Source organism: Ambystoma mexicanum, chromosome 11, assembly GCF_040938575.1.
Source record: "Ambystoma mexicanum isolate Mex_15411 chromosome 11, UKY_AmexF1_1, whole genome shotgun sequence".
NCBI lineage: Eukaryota > Metazoa > Chordata > Amphibia > Caudata > Ambystomatidae > Ambystoma > Ambystoma mexicanum.
This window is the reverse complement of record NC_090934.1, coordinates 910,229,564-910,250,129: the sequence shown is the minus strand read 5'-3', so window position 1 is coordinate 910,250,129 and position 20,566 is coordinate 910,229,564. Positions and strand designations below refer to the sequence as shown.

General features: G+C 40.9%; 1 protein-coding gene across 1 annotated transcript in view; it reads left to right on the top strand.

Moving 5' to 3' along the window:
• Nucleotides 1-20,566, top strand: part of LOC138503903 (mucin-5AC-like) — a 488,816-nt gene that overhangs the window by 82,788 nt on the left and 385,462 nt on the right. The window contains exons 28-33 of the mRNA XM_069623989.1: nt 2,497-2,724; nt 4,380-4,697; nt 6,383-6,766; nt 11,975-12,202; nt 13,858-14,175; nt 15,861-16,244. Of these exons, the coding sequence (XP_069480090.1) occupies nt 2,497-2,724; nt 4,380-4,697; nt 6,383-6,766; nt 11,975-12,202; nt 13,858-14,175; nt 15,861-16,244 (1,860 nt within the window). The remainder of the gene's footprint in view (nt 1-2,496; nt 2,725-4,379; nt 4,698-6,382; nt 6,767-11,974; nt 12,203-13,857; nt 14,176-15,860; nt 16,245-20,566) is intronic.

Genomic DNA, 20,566 nt, shown 5'->3' with positions numbered 1-20,566 from the left:
GCACTAAAGAACTTTTCTCTATACTAAGAGAACTTGAATCACCATTGCCTCCTACAGAGGACTGCATCTAAGACAGGGCCTGGTGTAACAATATCCAGCTCGCCCTCGCTAAGAAAATTGCCCTCCTACAAACCAAGATAGAAGCAAAAAAAGCTAGCCTTGCCTCCAAGCAGAACCCCAGCAGCAAAATTAACCACACCACCCCTAATTGCCCCTCCTTCCACTTCTCACCAGTCACAGAAGAGGAAGTAATCAAGATAATCGCCAGTCTCAAACCATCCAACTGCAAAGGTGACATTTGTCCCGCATCTGTCATCAAAGACGGTGCTAAAGAGTTAGCCCCTCTCATCACCTCTCTGATCAACTCCTCCTTCAAAAACTCAGTGGTCCCCAACAACCTTAAAGAAGCATGGGTCCTACCCCTGCTCAAAAAACCTAACCTAGATCCCAACATCCCCACAAACTACAGGCCCATCACCACAGTCCCATTTCTTCCCAAAATCTTGGACAGGATAGCCTATCTCCAAATACAACAACATTTGGAAGACAACAACCTCCTAGGCCTGCGACAATCCGGCTTTAGACCAAGGCACGGGACTGAAACTGCCCTCTTGGATCTAAAAATCCAAATGGATGACGCCAAAGACAAGGGCAAACTGGCCATCTTGCTCTTGTTGGATCTCTCTGCTGCCTTTGATCTGGTTGACCACCAGATCCTCACTCAACACCTCTCCTCGGCTGCTGCATTCTCTCAGAATGCCACTAAGTGGATCCAGTCATTTCTGTCTGACACGTCGACTAGAGTCTTCGCCCCCACTGTGGCCGCGGACCCTATCCCAATCACATGTGGAGTGCCCCAAGGTTCTTGCATTTCTCCCACACTTTACAACATCTTCACGAAGCTCCTATTCGACCGTCTTGACGATCTGGGTGTCAGCTACACTAATTATGCAGACGACACCCAGGTCCTCATCACGCTCACTGGTAACTATGAAGAAGATGTTGCAAAGCTTAATGATATCTACTTAGAAATCCAAGCCTGGATGGCTACACACAGTCTTTGCCTAAACGACGATAAGACAGAATTGCTTATCTTTATCTCCCAGGCTTGCTTCAACAAACTGGACCAAAGGTACCAATCCTTTACCATTGATGGCAACATCATAAAAGTATCCAAAGAGGTCAAAACACTAGGTGTATACCTCGACTGTACCTTGTCACTAAAGAAACAAATAAACTCTACCATCTCAGCTACCTCATACACCAATAAATTGATCAATGCCTGCAGGCCTTTTCTCTCCACCTCTAGTTGCCTCACCCTATCTAGAGTGCTGATATTGTCTAAATTAGACTATTGCAACACACTCTACTTAGGCACTACCACAAAAAACTTGAAAAGGCTCCAGATTCTGCAAAATAATGCACTAAAATGTGCCCTCAACCTCCCGCGCAAGGCGCACATATCCACGGTTAGCAAAGAAGTCCACTGGCTCCCGATCCGCGACAGAATTAAGCTAAGAACCCTGGTCATCACCCACAAGTGCTTGTCACGGACTGCCCCACGTTACCTCTCAGACAAATTCTCTAGACACTGCCCCATTAGACCCACCAGAACTCCTTACCTGCACCAACTAAAGATCCCTAACTATAACCTAAAAACAGCAGGAGGCTCCAGTTTCCCAGTGCTCGCAGCACAATGTTGGAACACCCTCCCTCCTACAATTAGATCGGAAACCGCGTTCTGGCCATTCAGAGCCATGGTAAAATCATGGCTATCAGCTTAAACATCTAGACTCTCACCGACACGACCGGCCAGCCGCCGCTCTCTACCTGCAGTAATGTTTACTCTATCTGCAGCCTATTCAGGACCAACCTGTAACCTGGTCCTCACTCGCCACTGTAACTATTATGTGCCTATTCTCTGTACATACTCTTCTCGGTATATTCTACTCTTGTACGTAAACATTCAGAGCCTGGACTAATGTATGCTCTGTCTGTTGTATTATGATGTTCGTGTAACAATATGTAACTGCTGTGCACATGATTATGCGCCCAGCTACCTGAGGGTTCGGACGCGCTTTATAAATAAACAAACTAAACTAAACTAAGCTTGCAGGATTCAGGTTCGACACCCAGCTTTAATGTCTCAGCCCTTTCCCTTTGGCAGTTGATAAAGCACATTACATTGATTTGGATAAACAATTGGTTAGCAACAAGACTGTCAAACTAAATTGACTACATCAGCAAGCACATATAAAGCGTATATTTTGAATTACTGTCAATATATGCAACATCTCGTTAATAGGATTGTGGCTAGAAAATAAATACAAAACGTTCTGTGACATTTAAAACACAAGCTTATCGAATAGCAATAGAATGGTTGCAAGACAGACTCGGACAACATGAAAATATTTTTGAATTGACATTTGGATAAAAAGTAGTCTATTATGTACAGCTCTGCAAGTAATGTGTGTTATTGATCTCTCTCTTCTTCAGCCCCTGCCGTCCACACTGCATCCTCAAGAACTACAAGCACTCAGTCTTCTGCAAGCTCTACAACTAGTGCTCCCTCTACTAGAATGTCAAGTACTCCTGCCAATACAAAGTTTACAACATCTACTAATCTCCCAGCTGCAAGCACAACAATCAGTCCTCCTCGCTACATAAGTACAAGAAGTACTTTGGCTGTAACCACTCCTGTCACTATTGCCATATCATCAAGCGGTAAGCATTTTCATTTTATTTTTCTTTGATTTGACACTCATCCCTTGAGTCTACCCACAATTTCCTTTTCTAAAACATGACCAGCCAGGATCGGATTCAGACTTAATATTCCTTCATTATCATTATGCCCCATGCAGAATAAAATGTATGGGTCAAATCCAAGATTTTTGTGTAAATCTCTCTTGAATACTTTCTGAATATAATGACTCTTGCAGCAGTATATGGACATTTCTGATTATTCCCATCTCTGATGGAACATGACAAGTTTCTGTTGAGATATGAATTTGAATATCTTCACCATGATCACTTCTTTCTCATTTTTCTGTGCTGTACAGGTACATGTCTATAGCAAATGTATCCCTTGTCCTAAAACTCACAATTCACAAATGGTTTCATTTTGAAAACACTTTCTGGGGCTGTCTGGGATTAGCTCTTATCCATACAGTGATGTGTTTTTGAAAAGTAAAGACAGTATTCTAATGAGTTCTGTTCATTGATGTGGAATATATTATTGTCACTATGGCTGCTAAAACACCCCTGCAATGATCTAAGATTCCTTGACCCTAAATGGAGGATTGACCGGTCATGACAGGCCTTTAGGCTGTTGATAAATCCTATGAGTACCCCAAGACATTCCAGCTCATTGAATAGCCCTTTTCATATTTGCAAATTATAAATGCAGAAAAAGGTGTATTCCATCTGTGCCATTTCACAGAGACCTAGAAAAAATAAGGGTTATGTAAGTAGGTGGAGAGGAGAGTGGGATGGGAGTTGATGGATATAACCAATCTGACGATTCTGAGTTTGCTGTCTAAGCAACCTGATTAGTTTTTTAAATACTATGATACTCATTGTTCTAAAAGATTGTTTTAGTGGATTTTTTTTGTCTGATGCTATGATCTATCGCTAACCTACAATTCCCAGGTCTGACAGACAGCATTACCATCCCTGCACTATGGAGCTTGCTAAAACGCATGCCATTGACGTGTACAGTAATACATTTTGTTAGTAACAACACTATGTAACTGTAAGAACTATCACAGCGTGTGCCATGTTACAAAATATGTTTAAATAGCTTACTATCGCTATATGGAACGTCTTATATGTATGACTTGTGCCTGGTAAGTTGGGTACATCCCTAGTTGATATTTAAAGTGTGCATTTTTTATAACCAACACGTTGTCACACCTTGAACTAAATGGTGAATGTGCTCACATTCTACAGGAGAACCAACAATGCCTTTGTGAAGTCTCACAAATGCATCTCAAACAGTAGAGGAATGGCTGTAAAATTAGATTTAGCATCATAAAAAGTGTTCTTAATTGGGAAATGCATAAAACATGTCATCATCACACAAGTTATGTATGCACCTCGCCAAAGATAACGTGTTATTGATCCAGAAAGGCCTATTTATGTTAAACACATGAAGGAACTTCTCTGTCATGGATTTGATTCTAAAGTTTCAGCACAAACCGTTATCAACCCAAGGTGCAATAACCTTACAGGGTGAAGATTTATATTCAAATATCAAGTATTAATTAAACAAGCTATTATATGATGGAATGTTTTTCATACCTAAATAGTGCAGATACCTGAGGGTATTTTGTACTATATATCAAAGTACTTTGAGTAAACTATCTCTTTTTACTGAACAGTTTCAACACACTCACCCTGTGTCTACGTACACAAGGTGTGTAAATGGTCAGAGTGGTATGATAAAACAAATCCCACTGAACATCCTGGAGATTATGAAACATCTGATGAACTGAGAAAAAAGGGAATTCCAGTTTGCAAAACTCCAATCGATGTTGAATGCAAAGCGAAGAAGTACCCCTATGCAGCAGTAGGAGACCTTGGCCAGACAACACAGTGTAACACTTCTGGGTTTCGCTGCAGCAATAAAGATCAGAACCCACCTGGCTGCTTCATCTATAAAGCTAGATATTTATGCTGCTCGTATGAGCCATGTACAGGTAAGGACATTTTTTTAATTCAAATTTTCTATTGCTAATAATTGTATTAGTTCTTTATAAGGGAAGCTCCTGTGGGTGAAGTACAGAATGTGCAAAGCTTCTCAAAGATCTATCATCTAGGCTTGGTTTTCAAGTATTGATTAGATTCACTTCCAGCTCCTTGGGATTGAATGGGTCAGCGCCCCAGGAACCATTATAATCATAGGTTTACTTGCTCCAGAGGAAAACCCATCTGCTGGCATGACTGATGACTCTATCATCTATTCTTCTTGTGCCATTGTACCCTGACTGTGTAGATTCCGACCTCTGTAGAATTGCTCAATATAGCCATGCAGTGTAATCCTAGACAGGAAAATCTTGACTTGTGCAACTTATAGAAGATATAGGAAGGAGCTGGGGATCCCAAGCACAATTCCCCTACGCATTAAAAGACTGGAGATCCTAGTAGAGATCATTCAACCTATAGAATGCAAAACATGGACATGTACTGAAACTTGCAGGTTTGAGATTTAGGAAAGTGTAGAACAGGATGAGTTAGAAAGTGAGATGCCTCACACACCTTTGTTTTTCATGTTTCTTAATATTGAATTGATACGCACAACACACAGTGCACATTTTATTCTAGTCAATCATTTAAAATGTGTTTATTTGAGCAGAAGGTTTTTGAAAACAAATGCATTCAACATGTTAGAATTCAATGCTGTGTGCAGAGGTAAAAAAACTCATTACAAGGTAACTTAATTCCTACTGCTCTTTACATAATTAAGCATGCCTAATACTATAACACAATATGTGATGGGCAGGCATCTCTATATTAACATTTTCTATATAAGTATTCACTTATTAAAAGAGAGCAGACGTGACTCTTGCAAACACTATTTTTGAGTTTTGGAAGGGGAATATTGAAATTGATAGCAATGTAAAATAATCACATAGTGAGCAAATATATCATGAGGAAAATGGAAATGGGTCAAAGTTTAACTCCTTTAGGGCTGTGATAGTGTGTCTGCAGCTATATTTTCTCCAAAATTCATAGTTCTTTTATGAACTTATATAAATGAATACATTCATGCAGTTGCCAGGTTGAGTGATTCTCTTTCAAGTTTGTGTAGTTTTTGTGTTTTTGCCATGTCACAAATCTATGCATACCAAACAAATGAGCCCCAATAGAAACATGTACACATGTAAAAACTAGAGATTTATATACTTGTATCAATTTCCTTGTTGCTCCAAACTGACAGGAGTTTTGTTCATTTGCATATTGTGTTTCAGATCTAAATATTGATCTTCGACACAAATTAGTCACACTTAATCCTAATAAAACTGGACACAGTTGCCATGTGTAAAAATTCAAGGAATTTGATGTGTTAAATAGTAGGATGAGTTAACTCTATACATTGTATATCACACTTGCCCTGAGGTTGCCTGCATTGCATTTGTAATGTTACCAAAATGGAAACACTCCACCTCACCCTTGGCCTATATAATGTCAAGTTCTCAAGATTGTGCCAGTGGACAGCACATGACAGAATTAAAGGCCTTGTAATAAAGTGGGGGCAAGCATGGTACAACTGTACCCAATTGGATTCCACGTTAATTCCTGTATCTCTGAAAGCTCCTCATTCAGTAAGTGTTCTTTTTTTCATTAAAGTTATAGATATACATTCTGTTTTCACTCCGAACAGAGCCACTTGCAGCAGACTGTATACTTGCACAAAAGACAGAGTTTTACACATATTGGTTTGAGCCACCAAATCAAACAGATGTGCCTGGAGAAATGGAGAGAATGCCATATATTACTGCTGAAGGCAATCAAGATTGTACTACTCCAAAGAAGGTTGAGTGCAGACCTGTGGAAAATCCTGATACCCCGATGAATGAAATGGCCCCAAAAATGACATGTGATGAATCAAACGGGCCTCAGTGCTATACAAATGATCATGAGAAAACACCATGCAGGAACTATCAAGTTAGGTTTTCTTGCTACACGTACAACTTTTCGTCATGTCAAACATGGCAACCATCAACTTCAACAAGGACAACTACTTCTACCTCCATATCATCAAGTGGTAAGTGTTTTTCTTATATTTTACTTCAATTTGACTCTTACTTTGTGAGCCTACACAGAATTTCCTTTTCTAAACATGACCACCTAGGACCTTTTTTCTGACATATAATTCCATCAGTATTCCGCATTCGTAATGTTTGTGCCAACTCCATATTTTTGGTGGAAATCTATCCTGGGTCATTTCTGAAAAGAATTACTCATGCAGTTCTCCATACTCTACGTGAATATGGTGATATCAAATATATTGCTATTCTTAAAACCCATATTTCATAAGCAGATCCATTTTGATAGCCGATTTTGGGACTGTCAGATTCTTTCCTTATCCATGTTGAAATGAGAAGCAGGAAACTTCATACAGTATTCTAATGGGTTATTTTCATTGATGCACTATGTATTATTGGTAGTACTGCTGCACATGCACCACTGCAATACTGCTGGATCCCGTCACCATAAATTGAGCATGGACCAGTGATGACTTGCAGTATTTGTGTCTTGCTGGCATGCATTTCTCTTTGAGAGTTTTGTTAAATCTTGCACACTCCACAAGAGATACCAGTTAATTGCCTACCTTCTTGCATGCTTGCACACAATAAGGGCAGATAAATGTGCATTGCATCATTGCTGGTTGTATGGGGCTTCACAGAGGCTGCATGAAAAAGGACTATGTGAGCAGGTGGCGAGGACAGAATGATGGGTAAAGATGGATTATAAACGCTCTCAGGATTGTCAGTTTAGCTTCTAAGTTACCAGGTTTCTTTGTTACATGTTCTAGAAATTGATGCTTAGGAAAGATTACTTAGTGAATGTATAGCCTGCTGCTATAATCTTGTCCAATTTACAGGTCTCAAATTTCAGTGCCAGCTTTAACGTCTTAGCCCGTTCAATTTGTAGGTTGATAAAAATCCATGCAATTGAGTTGCGTAGATATAACATTTCTTAGTTAAAACACTATGAAGCTGCAAGGAGTATCCCAACAAGTTTATATTAAAGAAATGTGTTTATTATTAATTACCATCAGTATATGTGACATCTAATTCGAAGGACTCAGGAAGCTTGGGCCTAATAAGTTGAACACATCCCTAGTTTATAATTAAAATGTCCGCTTTTGTTACAGGTAGTCCCACTGTTGAGAATATGCATTAATCATGTAGTCAGTACTTCCACATCTAAGATGTTATATTTTTATTTTTCCTCCATTTGACACTCATTTTCTTAGGCTACCCAACATGTCCTGTTCTGCACATGAACACCAAAGGCCTGATTTTCAGCATATTATTTCATCAGTATTTCTCATTCAGAACAAAATGTATCTGTCAACCCAATGTATTTTGTACATCTACCCTGAATACAGTGAGACACAAATGGCTGATATACTGCTGTGAATTGTGTTAACACCCCTTAGAAATACAAGACTAGGTTCTCGCCTTGTTGCACCCACTACCACACTCATGAACGTAGCCCCACCGACCATGATTAGAAACGATAGACTCAGCTATCGCACTAATCTTGATACAAAACTCACCAGAATGCTCTCCAATCAGACTAAGAACCCCAAGCAGCCGACCTCACTCACTGACCTCCCACCAAGTCACAACCCAGCAATACCTCACTCGCCACCACATACGAATGCCAACCCTCCACAGACCTCTATCAAGGGAGCTCTCATCAACGCTTGCTCATTGGTAGCCCACACTACTGATGTCGCCGACATTATCTCCACTAACCACCTAGACTTTATCGCTATCACCGAGACATGGCTCCACCCAGCAGCCGGTCCCACAATAGCTCTAGCCACTCCGGACAACTACAACATCATCCGAGCTGACAGAAAAAATGGAATAGGAGGGGGAATAGCAATTATTGCGAAATCCACCCTAAACATCAGAGAAGTAACCAGCACAACCCTACCTTCAGCCAAACTTTTATCCGTCAAACTCCCACTATCTGACACACAAACCATCCTGCTCCATATTATATACAGACCCCCAGGATCCCCCTCCACCTTTGAAGAGGATATCTCTCTCCTACTTTCTACCAATTTGAAACCGAAATCCCAAATCTTCATTTTGGGAGATTTCAACTTGGGACTCAATGATCCCAATGACAACCAGGCCACATCCCTTAATGACATGATTACTCATCTAGGCTTCACCCAACACATTAATCAACCTACACATACAAAAGGAAGATCCTTGGATTGGCTTGCAGATGCCAATTGCAACCTCTCACTGACTGACATCACTCCCTGTGCTTGGACCGACCATCATCTTATTACCTTCTCTTTACCTAGATCCTCACCATCTACCACACGACCCACTAAGTTACCTCTAATAATCTCCAGAAATAACCGTAACATCACTATAGAGAACCTCAAACCTCTTCTCGCGCCTATCAGTAAAGCTAACCTACCTACGCAAAATAACAACCCAGCAGCCATAGTAGACTTATATAACAACACCTTAGAACTAGCCCTCAACCAGATAGCTTCTCTCAACCCAACGAAAAGCCAAACCTATTGCCCACTCCAACAAATGGTTCTCAGCAGAATTAAAAGCTCTCCGCAATATTAAAAGAACTGCAGAAACTAGCTGGAGAAAAGCCCCTTCTCTCTCCACTAATGACAAATTCGCTTCAGCTGCCTCCACCTACAAATCCGCCATCTTAAATGCTAAAAAAGAGATCTATAACTTGAGAATACAAAATGCCGAATCTGGCACTAAAGAACTTTTCTCTATACTAAGAGAACTTGAATCACCATTGCCTCCTACAGAGGACTGCATCTAAGACAGGGCCTGGTGTAACAATATCCAGCTCGCCCTCGCTAAGAAAATTGCCCTCCTACAAACCAAGATAGAAGCAAAAAAAGCTAGCCTTGCCTCCAAGCAGAACCCCAGCAGCAAAATTAACCACACCACCCCTAATTGCCCCTCCTTCCACTTCTCACCAGTCACAGAAGAGGAAGTAATCAAGATAATCGCCAGTCTCAAACCATCCAACTGCAAAGGTGACATTTGTCCCGCATCTGTCATCAAAGACGGTGCTAAAGAGTTAGCCCCTCTCATCACCTCTCTGATCAACTCCTCCTTCAAAAACTCAGTGGTCCCCAACAACCTTAAAGAAGCATGGGTCCTACCCCTGCTCAAAAAACCTAACCTAGATCCCAACATCCCCACAAACTACAGGCCCATCACCACAGTCCCATTTCTTCCCAAAATCTTGGACAGGATAGCCTATCTCCAAATACAACAACATTTGGAAGACAACAACCTCCTAGGCCTGCGACAATCCGGCTTTAGACCAAGGCACGGGACTGAAACTGCCCTCTTGGATCTAAAAATCCAAATGGATGACGCCAAAGACAAGGGCAAACTGGCCATCTTGCTCTTGTTGGATCTCTCTGCTGCCTTTGATCTGGTTGACCACCAGATCCTCACTCAACACCTCTCCTCGGCTGCTGCATTCTCTCAGAATGCCACTAAGTGGATCCAGTCATTTCTGTCTGACACGTCGACTAGAGTCTTCGCCCCCACTCTGGCCGCGGACCCTATCCCAATCACATGTGGAGTGCCCCAAGGTTCTTGCATTTCTCCCACACTTTACAACATCTTCACGAAGCTCCTATTCGACCGTCTTGACGATCTGGGTGTCAGCTACACTAATTATGCAGACGACACCCAGGTCCTCATCACGCTCACTGGTAACTATGAAGAAGATGTTGCAAAGCTTAATGATATCTACTTAGAAATCCAAGCCTGGATGGCTACACACAGTCTTTGCCTAAACGACGATAAGACAGAATTGCTTATCTTTATCTCCCAGGCTTGCTTCAACAAACTGGACCAAAGGTACCAATCCTTTACCATTGATGGCAACATCATAAAAGTATCCAAAGAGGTCAAAACACTAGGTGTATACCTCGACTGTACCTTGTCACTAAAGAAACAAATAAACTCTACCATCTCAGCTACCTCATACACCAATAAATTGATCAATGCCTGCAGGCCTTTTCTCTCCACCTCTAGTTGCCTCACCCTATCTAGAGTGCTGATATTGTCTAAATTAGACTATTGCAACACACTCTACTTAGGCACTACCACAAAAAACTTGAAAAGGCTCCAGATTCTGCAAAATAATGCACTAAAATGTGCCCTCAACCTCCCGCGCAAGGCGCACATATCCACGGTTAGCAAAGAAGTCCACTGGCTCCCGATCCGCGACAGAATTAAGCTAAGAACCCTGGTCATCACCCACAAGTGCTTGTCACGGACTGCCCCACGTTACCTCTCAGACAAATTCTCTAGACACTGCCCCATTAGACCCACCAGAACTCCTTACCTGCACCAACTAAAGATCCCTAACTATAACCTAAAAACAGCAGGAGGCTCCAGTTTCCCAGTGCTCGCAGCACAATGTTGGAACACCCTCCCTCCTACAATTAGATCGGAAACCGCGTTCTGGCCATTCAGAGCCATGGTAAAATCATGGCTATCAGCTTAAACATCTAGACTCTCACCGACACGACCGGCCAGCCGCCGCTCTCTACCTGCAGTAATGTTTACTCTATCTGCAGCCTATTCAGGACCAACCTGTAACCTGGTCCTCACTCGCCACTGTAACTATTATGTGCCTATTCTCTGTACATACTCTTCTCGGTATATTCTACTCTTGTACGTAAACATTCAGAGCCTGGACTAATGTATGCTCTGTCTGTTGTATTATGATGTTCGTGTAACGATATGTAACTGCTGTGCACATGATTATGCGCCCAGCTACCTGAGGGTTCGGACGCGCTTTATAAATAAACAAACTAAACTAAACTAAGCTTGCAGGATTCAGGTTCGACACCCAGCTTTAATGTCTCAGCCCTTTCCCTTTGGCAGTTGATAAAGCACATTACATTGATTTGGATAAACAATTGGTTAGCAACAAGACTGTCAAACTAAATTGACTACATCAGCAAGCACATATAAAGCGTATATTTTGAATTACTGTCAATATATGCAACATCTCATTAATAGGATTGTGGCTAGAAAATAAATACAAAACGTTCTGTGACATTTAAAACACAAGCTTATCGAATAGCAATAGAATGGTTGCAAGACAGACTCGGACAACATGAAAATATTTTTGAATTGACATTTGGATAAAAAGTAGTCTATTATGTACAGCTCTGCAAGTAATGTGTGTTATTGATCTCTCTCTTCTTCAGCCCCTGCCGTCCACACTGCATCCTCAAGAACTACAAGCACTCAGTCTTCTGCAAGCTCTACAACTAGTGCTCCCTCTACTAGAATGTCAAGTACTCCTGCCAATACAAAGTTTACAACAACTACTAATCTCCCAGCTGCAAGCACAACAATCAGTCCTCCTCGCTACATAAGTACAAGAAGTACTTTGGCTGTAACCACTCCTGTCACTATTGCCATATCATCAAGCGGTAAGCATTTTCATTTTATTTTTCTTTGATTTGACACTCATCCCTTGAGTCTACCCACAATTTCCTTTTCTAAAACATAACCAGCCAGGATCGGATTTGGACTTAATATTCCTTCATTATCATTATGCCCCATGCAGAATAAAATGTATGGGTCAAATCCAAGATTTTTGTGTAAATCTCTCTTGAATACTTTCTGAATATAATGACTCTTGCAGCAGTATATGGACATTTCTGATTATTCCCATCTCTGATGGAACATGACAAGTTTCTGTTGAGATATGAATTTGAATATCTTCACTTTGATCACTTCTTTCTCATTTTTCTGTGCTGTACAGGTACATGTCTACAGCAAATGTATCCCTTGTCCTAAAACTCACAATTCACAAATGGTTTCATTTTGAAAACACTTTCTGGGGCTGTCTGGGATTAGCTCTTATCCATACAGTGATGTGTTTTTGAAAAGTAAAGACAGTATTCTAATGAGTTCTGTTCATTGATGTGGAATATATTATTGTCACTATGGCTGCTAAAACACCCCTGCAATGATCTAAGATTCCTTGACCCTAAATGGAGGATTGACCGGTCATGACAGGCCTTTAGGCTGTTGATAAATCCTATGAGTACCCCAAGACATTCCAGCTCATTGAATAGCCCTTTTCATATTTGCAAATTATAAATGCAGAAAAAGGTGTATTCCATCTGTGCCATTTCACAGAGACCTAGAAAAAATAAGGGTTATGTAAGTAGGTGGAGAGGAGAGTGGGATGGGAGTTGATGGATATAACCAATCTGACGATTCTGAGTTTGCTGTCTAAGCAACCTGATTAGTTTTTTAAATACTATGATACTCATTGTTCTAAAAGATTGTTTTAGTGGATTTTTTTTGTCTGATGCTATGATCTATCGCTAACCTACAATTCCCAGGTCTGACAGACAGCATTACCATCCCTGCACTATGGAGCTTGCTAAAACGCATGCCATTGACGTGTACAGTAATACATTTTGTTAGTAACAACACTATGTAACTGTAAGAACTATCACAGCGTGTGCCATGTTACAAAATATGTTTAAATAGCTTACTATCGCTATATGGAACGTCTTATATGTATGACTTGTGCCTGGTAAGTTGGGTACATCCCTAGTTGATATTTAAAGTGTGCATCTTTTATAACCAACACGTTGTCACACCTTGAACTAAATGGTGAATGTGCTCACATTCTACAGGAGAACCAACAATGCCTTTGTGAAGTCTCACAAATGCATCTCAAACAGTAGAGGAATGGCTGTAAAATTAGATTTAGCATCATAAAAAGTGTTCTTAATTGGGAAATGCATAAAACATGTCATCATCACACAAGTTATGTATGCACCTCGCCAAAGATAACGTGTTATTGATCCAGAAAGGCCTATTTATGTTAAACACATGAAGGAACTTCTCTGTCATGGATTTGATTCTAAAGTTTCAGCACAAACCGTTATCAACCCAAGGTGCAATAACCTTACAGGGTGAAGATTTATATTCAAAAATCAAGTATTAATTAAACAAGCTATTATATGATGGAATGTTTTTCATACCTAAATATTGCAGATACCTGAGGGTATTTTGTACTATATATCAAAGTACTTTGAGTAAACTATCTCTTTTTACTGAACAGTTTCAACACACTCACCCTGTGTCTACGTACACAAGGTGTGTAAATGGTCAGAGTGGTATGATAAAACAAATCCCACTGAACATCCTGGAGATTATGAAACATCTGATGAACTGAGAAAAAAGGGAATTCCAGTTTGCAAAACTCCAATCGATGTTGAATGCAAAGCGAAGAAGTACCCCTATGCAGCAGTAGGAGACCTTGGCCAGACAATACAGTGTAACACTTCTGGGTTTCGCTGCAGCAATAAAGATCAGAACCCACCTGGCTGCTTCATCTATAAAGCTAGATATTTATGCTGCTCGTATGAGCCATGTACAGGTAAGGACATTTTTTTAATTCAAATTTTCTATTGCTAATAATTGTATTAGTTCTTTATAAGGGAAGCTCCTGTGGGTGAAGTACAGAATGTGCAAAGCTTCTCAAAGATCTATCATCTAGGCTTGGCTTTCAAGTATTGATTAGATTCACTTCCAGCTCCTTGGGATTGAATGGGTCAGCGCCCCAGGAACCATTATAATCATAGGTTTACTTGCTCCAGAGGAAAACCCATCTGCTGGCATGACTGATGACTCTATCATCTATTCTTCTTGTGCCATTGTACCCTGACTGTGTAGATTCCGACCTCTGTAGAATTGCTCAATATAGCCATGCAGTGTAATCCTAGACAGGAAAATCTTGACTTGTGCAACTTATAGAAGATATAGGAAGGAGCTGGGGATCCCAAGCACAATTCCCCTACGCATTAAAAGACTGGAGATCCTAGTAGAGATCATTCAACCTATAGAATGCAAAACATGGACATGTACTGAAACTTGCAGGTTTGAGATTTAGGAAAGTGTAGAACAGGATGAGTTAGAAAGTGAGATGCCTCACACACCTTTGTTTTTCATGTTTCTTAATATTGAATTGATACGCACAACACACAGTGCACATTTTATTCTAGTCAATCATTTAAAATGTGTTTATTTGAGCAGAAGGTTTTTGAAAACAAATGCATTCAACATGTTAGAATTCAATGCTGTGTGCAGAGGTAAAAAAACTCATTACAAGGTAACTTAATTCCTACTGCTCTTTACATAATTAAGCATGCCTAATACTATAACACAATATGTGATGGGCAGGCATCTCTATATTAACATTTTCTATATAGGTATTCACTTATTAAAAGAGAGCAGACGTGACTCTTGCAAACACTATTTTTGAGTTTTGGAAGGGGAATATTGAAATTGATAGCAATGTAAAATAATCACATAGTGAGCAAATATATCATGAGGAAAATGGAAATGGGTCAAAGTTTAACTCCTTTAGGGCTGTGATAGTGTGTCTGCAGCTATATTTTCTCCAAAATTCATAGTTCTTTTATGAACTTATATAAATGAATACATTCATGCAGTTGCCAGGTTGAGTGATTCTCTTTCAAGTTTGTGTAGTTTTTGTGTTTTTGCCATGTCACAAATCTATGCATACCAAACAATTGAGCCCCAATAGAAACATGTACACATGTAAAAACTAGAGATTTATATACTTGTATCAATTTCCTTGTTGCTCCAAACTGACAGGAGTTTTGTTCATTTGCATATTGTGTTTCAGATCTAAATATTGATCTTCGACACAAATTAGTCACACTTAATCCTAATAAAACTGGACACAGTTGCCATGTGTAAAAATTCAAGGAATTTGATGTGTTAAATAGTAGGATGAGTTAACTCTATACATTGTATATCACACTTGCCCTGAGGTTGCCTGCATTGCATTTGTAATGTTACCAAAATGGAAACACTCCACCTCACCCTTGGCCTATATAATGTCAAGTTCTCAAGATTGTGCCAGTGGACAGCACATGACAGAATTAAAGGCCTTGTAATAAAGTGGGGGCAAGCATGATACAACTGTACCCAATTGGATTCCACGTTAATTCCTGTATCTCTGAAAGCTCCTCATTCAGTAAGTGTTCTTTTTTTCATTAAAGTTATAGATATACATTCTGTTTTCACTCCGAACAGAGCCACTTGCAGCAGACTGTATACTTGCACAAAAGACAGAGTTTTACACATATTGGTTTGAGCCACCAAATCAAACAGATGTGCCTGGAGAAATGGAGAGAATGCCATATATTACTGCTGAAGGCAATCAAGATTGTACTACTCCAAAGAAGGTTGAGTGCAGACCTGTGGAAAATCCTGATACCCCGATGAATGAAATGGCCCCAAAAATGACATGTGATGAATCAAACGGGCCTCAGTGCTATACAAATGATCATGAGAAAACACCATGCAGGAACTATCAAGTTAGGTTTTCTTGCTACACGTACAACTTTTCGTCATGTCAAACATGGCAACCATCAACTTCAACAAGGACAACTACTTCTACCTCCATATCATCAAGTGGTAAGTGTTTTTCTTATATTTTACTTCAATTTGACTCTTACTTTGTGAGCCTACACAGAATTTCCTTTTCTAAACATGACCACCTAGGACCTTTTTTCTGACATATAATTCCATCAGTATTCCGCATTCGTAATGTTTGTGCCAACTCCATATTTTTGGTGGAAATCTATCCTGGGTCATTTCTGAAAAGAATTACTCATGCAGTTCTCCATACTCTACGTGAATATGGTGATATCAAATATATTGCTATTCTTAAAACCCATATTTCATAAGCAGATCCATTTTGATAGCCGATTTTGGGACTGTCAGATTCTTTCCTTATCCATGTTGAAATGAGAAGCAGGAAACTTCATACAGTATTCTAATGGGTTATTTTCATTGATGCACTATGTATTATTGGTAGTACTGCTGCACATGCACCACTGCAATACTGCTGGATCCCGTCACCATAAATTGAGCATGGACCAGTGATGACTTGCAGTATTTGTGTCTTGCTGGCATGCATTTCTCTTTGAGAGTTTTGTTAAATCTTGCACACTCCACAAGAGATACCAGTTAATTGCCTACCTTCTTGCATGCTTGCACACAATAAGGGCAGATAAATGTGCATTGCATCATTGCTGGTTGTATGGGGCTTCACAGAGGCTGCATGAAAAAGGACTATGTGAGCAGGTGGCGAGGACCGAATGATGGGTAAAGATGGATATAAACGCTCTCAGGATTGTCAGTTTAGCTTCTAAGTTACCAGGTTTCTTTGTTACATGTTCTAGAAATTGATGCTTAGGAAAGATTACTTAGTGAATGTATAGCCTGCTGCTATAATCTTGTCCAATTTACAGGTCTCAAATTTCAGTGCCAGCTTTAACGTCTTAGCCCGTTCAATTTGTAGGTTGATAAAAATCCATGCAATTGAGTTGCGTAGATATAACATTTCTTAGTTAAAACACTATGAAGCTGCAAGGAGTATCCCAACAAGTTTATATTAAAGAAATGTGTTTATTATTAATTACCATCAGTATATGTGACATCTAATTCGAAGGACTCAGGAAGCTTGGGCCTAATAAGTTGAACACATCCCTAGTTTATAATTAAAATGTCCGCTTTTGTTACAGGTAGTCCCACTGTTGAGAATATGCATTAATCATGTAGTCAGTACTTCCACATCTAAGATGTTATATTTTTATTTTTCCTCCATTTGACACTCATTTTCTTAGGCTACCCAACATGTCCTGTTCTGCACATGAACACCAAGGGCCTGATTTTCAGCATATTATTTCATCAGTATTTCTCATTCAGAACAAAATGTATCTGTCAACCCAATGTATTTTGTACATCTACCCTGAATACAGTGAGACACAAATGGCTGATATACTGCTGTGAATTGTGTTAACACCCCTTAGAAATACAAGACTAGGTTCTCGCCTTGTTGCACCCACTACCACACTCATGAACGTAGCCCCACCGACCATGATTAGAAACGATAGACTCAGCTATCGCACTAATCTTGATACAAAACTCACCAGAATGCTCTCCAATCAGACTAAGAACCCCAAGCAGCCGACCTCACTCACTGACCTCCCACCGAGTCACAACCCAGCAATACCTCACTCGCCACCACATACGAATGCCAACCCTCCACAGACCTCTATCAAGGGAGCTCTCATCAACGCTTGCTCATTGGTAGCCCACACTACTGATGTCGCCGACATTATCTCCACTAACCACCTAGACTTTATCGCTATCACCGAGACATGGCTCCACCCAGCAGCCGGTCCCACAATAGCTCTAGCCACTCCGGACAACTACAACATCATCCGAGCTGACAGAAAAAATGGAATAGGAGGGGGAATAGCAATTATTGCAAAATCCACCCTAAACATCAGAGAAGTAACCAGCACAACCCTACCTTCAGCCAAACTTTTATCCGTCAAACTCCCACTATCTGACACACAAACCATCCTGCTCCATATTATATACAGACCCCCAGGATCCCCCTCCACCTTTGAAGAGGATATCTCTCTCCTACTTTCTACCAATTTGAAACCGAAATCCCAAATCTTCATTTTGGGAGATTTCAACTTGGGACTCAATGATCCCAATGACAACCAGGCCACATCCCTTAATGACATGATTACTCATCTAGGCTTCACCCAACACATTAATCAACCTACACATACAAAAGGAAGATCCTTGGATTGGCTTGCAGATGCCAATTGCAACCTCTCACTGACTGACATCACTCCCTGTGCTTGGACCGACCATCATCTTATTACCTTCTCTTTACCTAGATCCTCACCATCTACCACACGACCCACTAAGTTACCTCTAATAATCTCCAGAAATAACCGTAACATCACTATAGAGAACCTCAAACCTCTTCTCGCGCCTATCAGTAAAGCTAACCTACCTACGCAAAATAACAACCCAGCAGCCATAGTAGACTTATATAACAACACCTTAGAACTAGCCCTCAACCAGATAGCTTCTCTCAACCCAACGAAAAGCCAAACCTATTGCCCACTCCAACAAATGGTTCTCAGCAGAATTAAAAGCTCTCCGCAATATTAAAAGAACTGCAGAAACTAGCTGGAGAAAAGCCCCTTCTCTCTCCACTAATGACAAATTCGCTTCAGCTGCCTCCACCTACAAATCCGCCATCTTAAATGCTAAAAAAGAGATCTATAACTTGAGAATACAAAATGCCGAATCTGGCACTAAAGAACTTTTCTCTATACTAAGAGAACTTGAATCACCATTGCCTCCTACAGAGGACTGCATCTAAGACAGGGCCTGGTGTAACAATATCCAGCTCGCCCTCGCTAAGAAAATTGCCCTCCTACAAACCAAGATAGAAGCAAAAAAAGCTAGCCTTGCCTCCAAGCAGAACCCCAGCAGCAAAATTAACCACACCACCCCTAATTGCCCCTCCTTCCACTTCTCACCAGTCACAGAAGAGGAAGTAATCAAGATAATCGCCAGTCTCAAACCATCCAACTGCAAAGGTGACATTTGTCCCGCATCTGTCATCAAAGACGGTGCTAAAGAGTTAGCCCCTCTCATCACCTCTCTGATCAACTCCTCCTTCAAAAACTCAGTGGTCCCCAACAACCTTAAAGAAGCATGGGTCCTACCCCTGCTCAAAAAACCTAACCTAGATCCCAACATCCCCACAAACTACAGGCCCATCACCACAGTCCCATTTCTTCCCAAAATCTTGGACAGGATAGCCTATCTCCAAATACAACAACATTTGGAAGACAACAACCTCCTAGGCCTGCGACAATCCGGCTTTAGACCAAGGCACGGGACTGAAACTGCCCTCTTGGATCTAAAAATCCAAATGGATGACGCCAAAGACAAGGGCAAACTGGCCATCTTGCTCTTGTTGGATCTCTCTGCTGCCTTTGATCTGGTTGACCACCAGATCCTCACTCAACACCTCTCCTCGGCTGCTGCATTCTCTCAGAATGCCACTAAGTGGATCCAGTCATTTCTGTCTGACACGTCGACTAGAGTCTTCGCCCCCACTGTGGCCGCGGACCCTATCCCAATCACATGTGGAGTGCCCCAAGGTTCTTGCATTTCTCCCACACTTTACAACATCTTCACGAAGCTCCTATTCAACCGTCTTGACGATCTGGGTGTCAGCTACACTAATTATGCAGACGACACCCAGGTCCTCATCACGCTCACTGGTAACTATGAAGAAGATGTTGCAAAGCTTAATGATATCTACTTAGAAATCCAAGCCTGGATGGCTACACACAGTCTTTGCCTAAACGACGATAAGACAGAATTGCTTATCTTTATCTCCCAGGCTTGCTTCAACAAACTGGACCAAAGGTACCAATCCTTTACCATTGATGGCAACATCATAAAAGTATCCAAAGAGGTCAAAACACTAGGTGTATACCTCGACTGTACCTTGTCACTAAAGAAACAAATAAACTCTACCATCTCAGCTACCTCATACACCAATAAATTGATCAATGCCTGCAGGCCTTTTCTCTCCACCTCTAGTTGCCTCACCCTATCTAGAGTGCTGATATTGTCTAAATTAGACTATTGCAACACACTCTACTTAGGCACTACCACAAAAAACTTGAAAAGGCTCCAGATTCTGCAAAATAATGCACTAAAATGTGCCCTCAACCTCCCGCGCAAGGCGCACATATCCACGGTTAGCAAAGAAGTCCACTGGCTCCCGATCCGCGACAGAATTAAGCTAAGAACCCTGGTCATCACCCACAAGTGCTTGTCACGGACTGCCCCACGTTACCTCTCAGACAAATTCTCTAGACACTGCCCCATTAGACCCACCA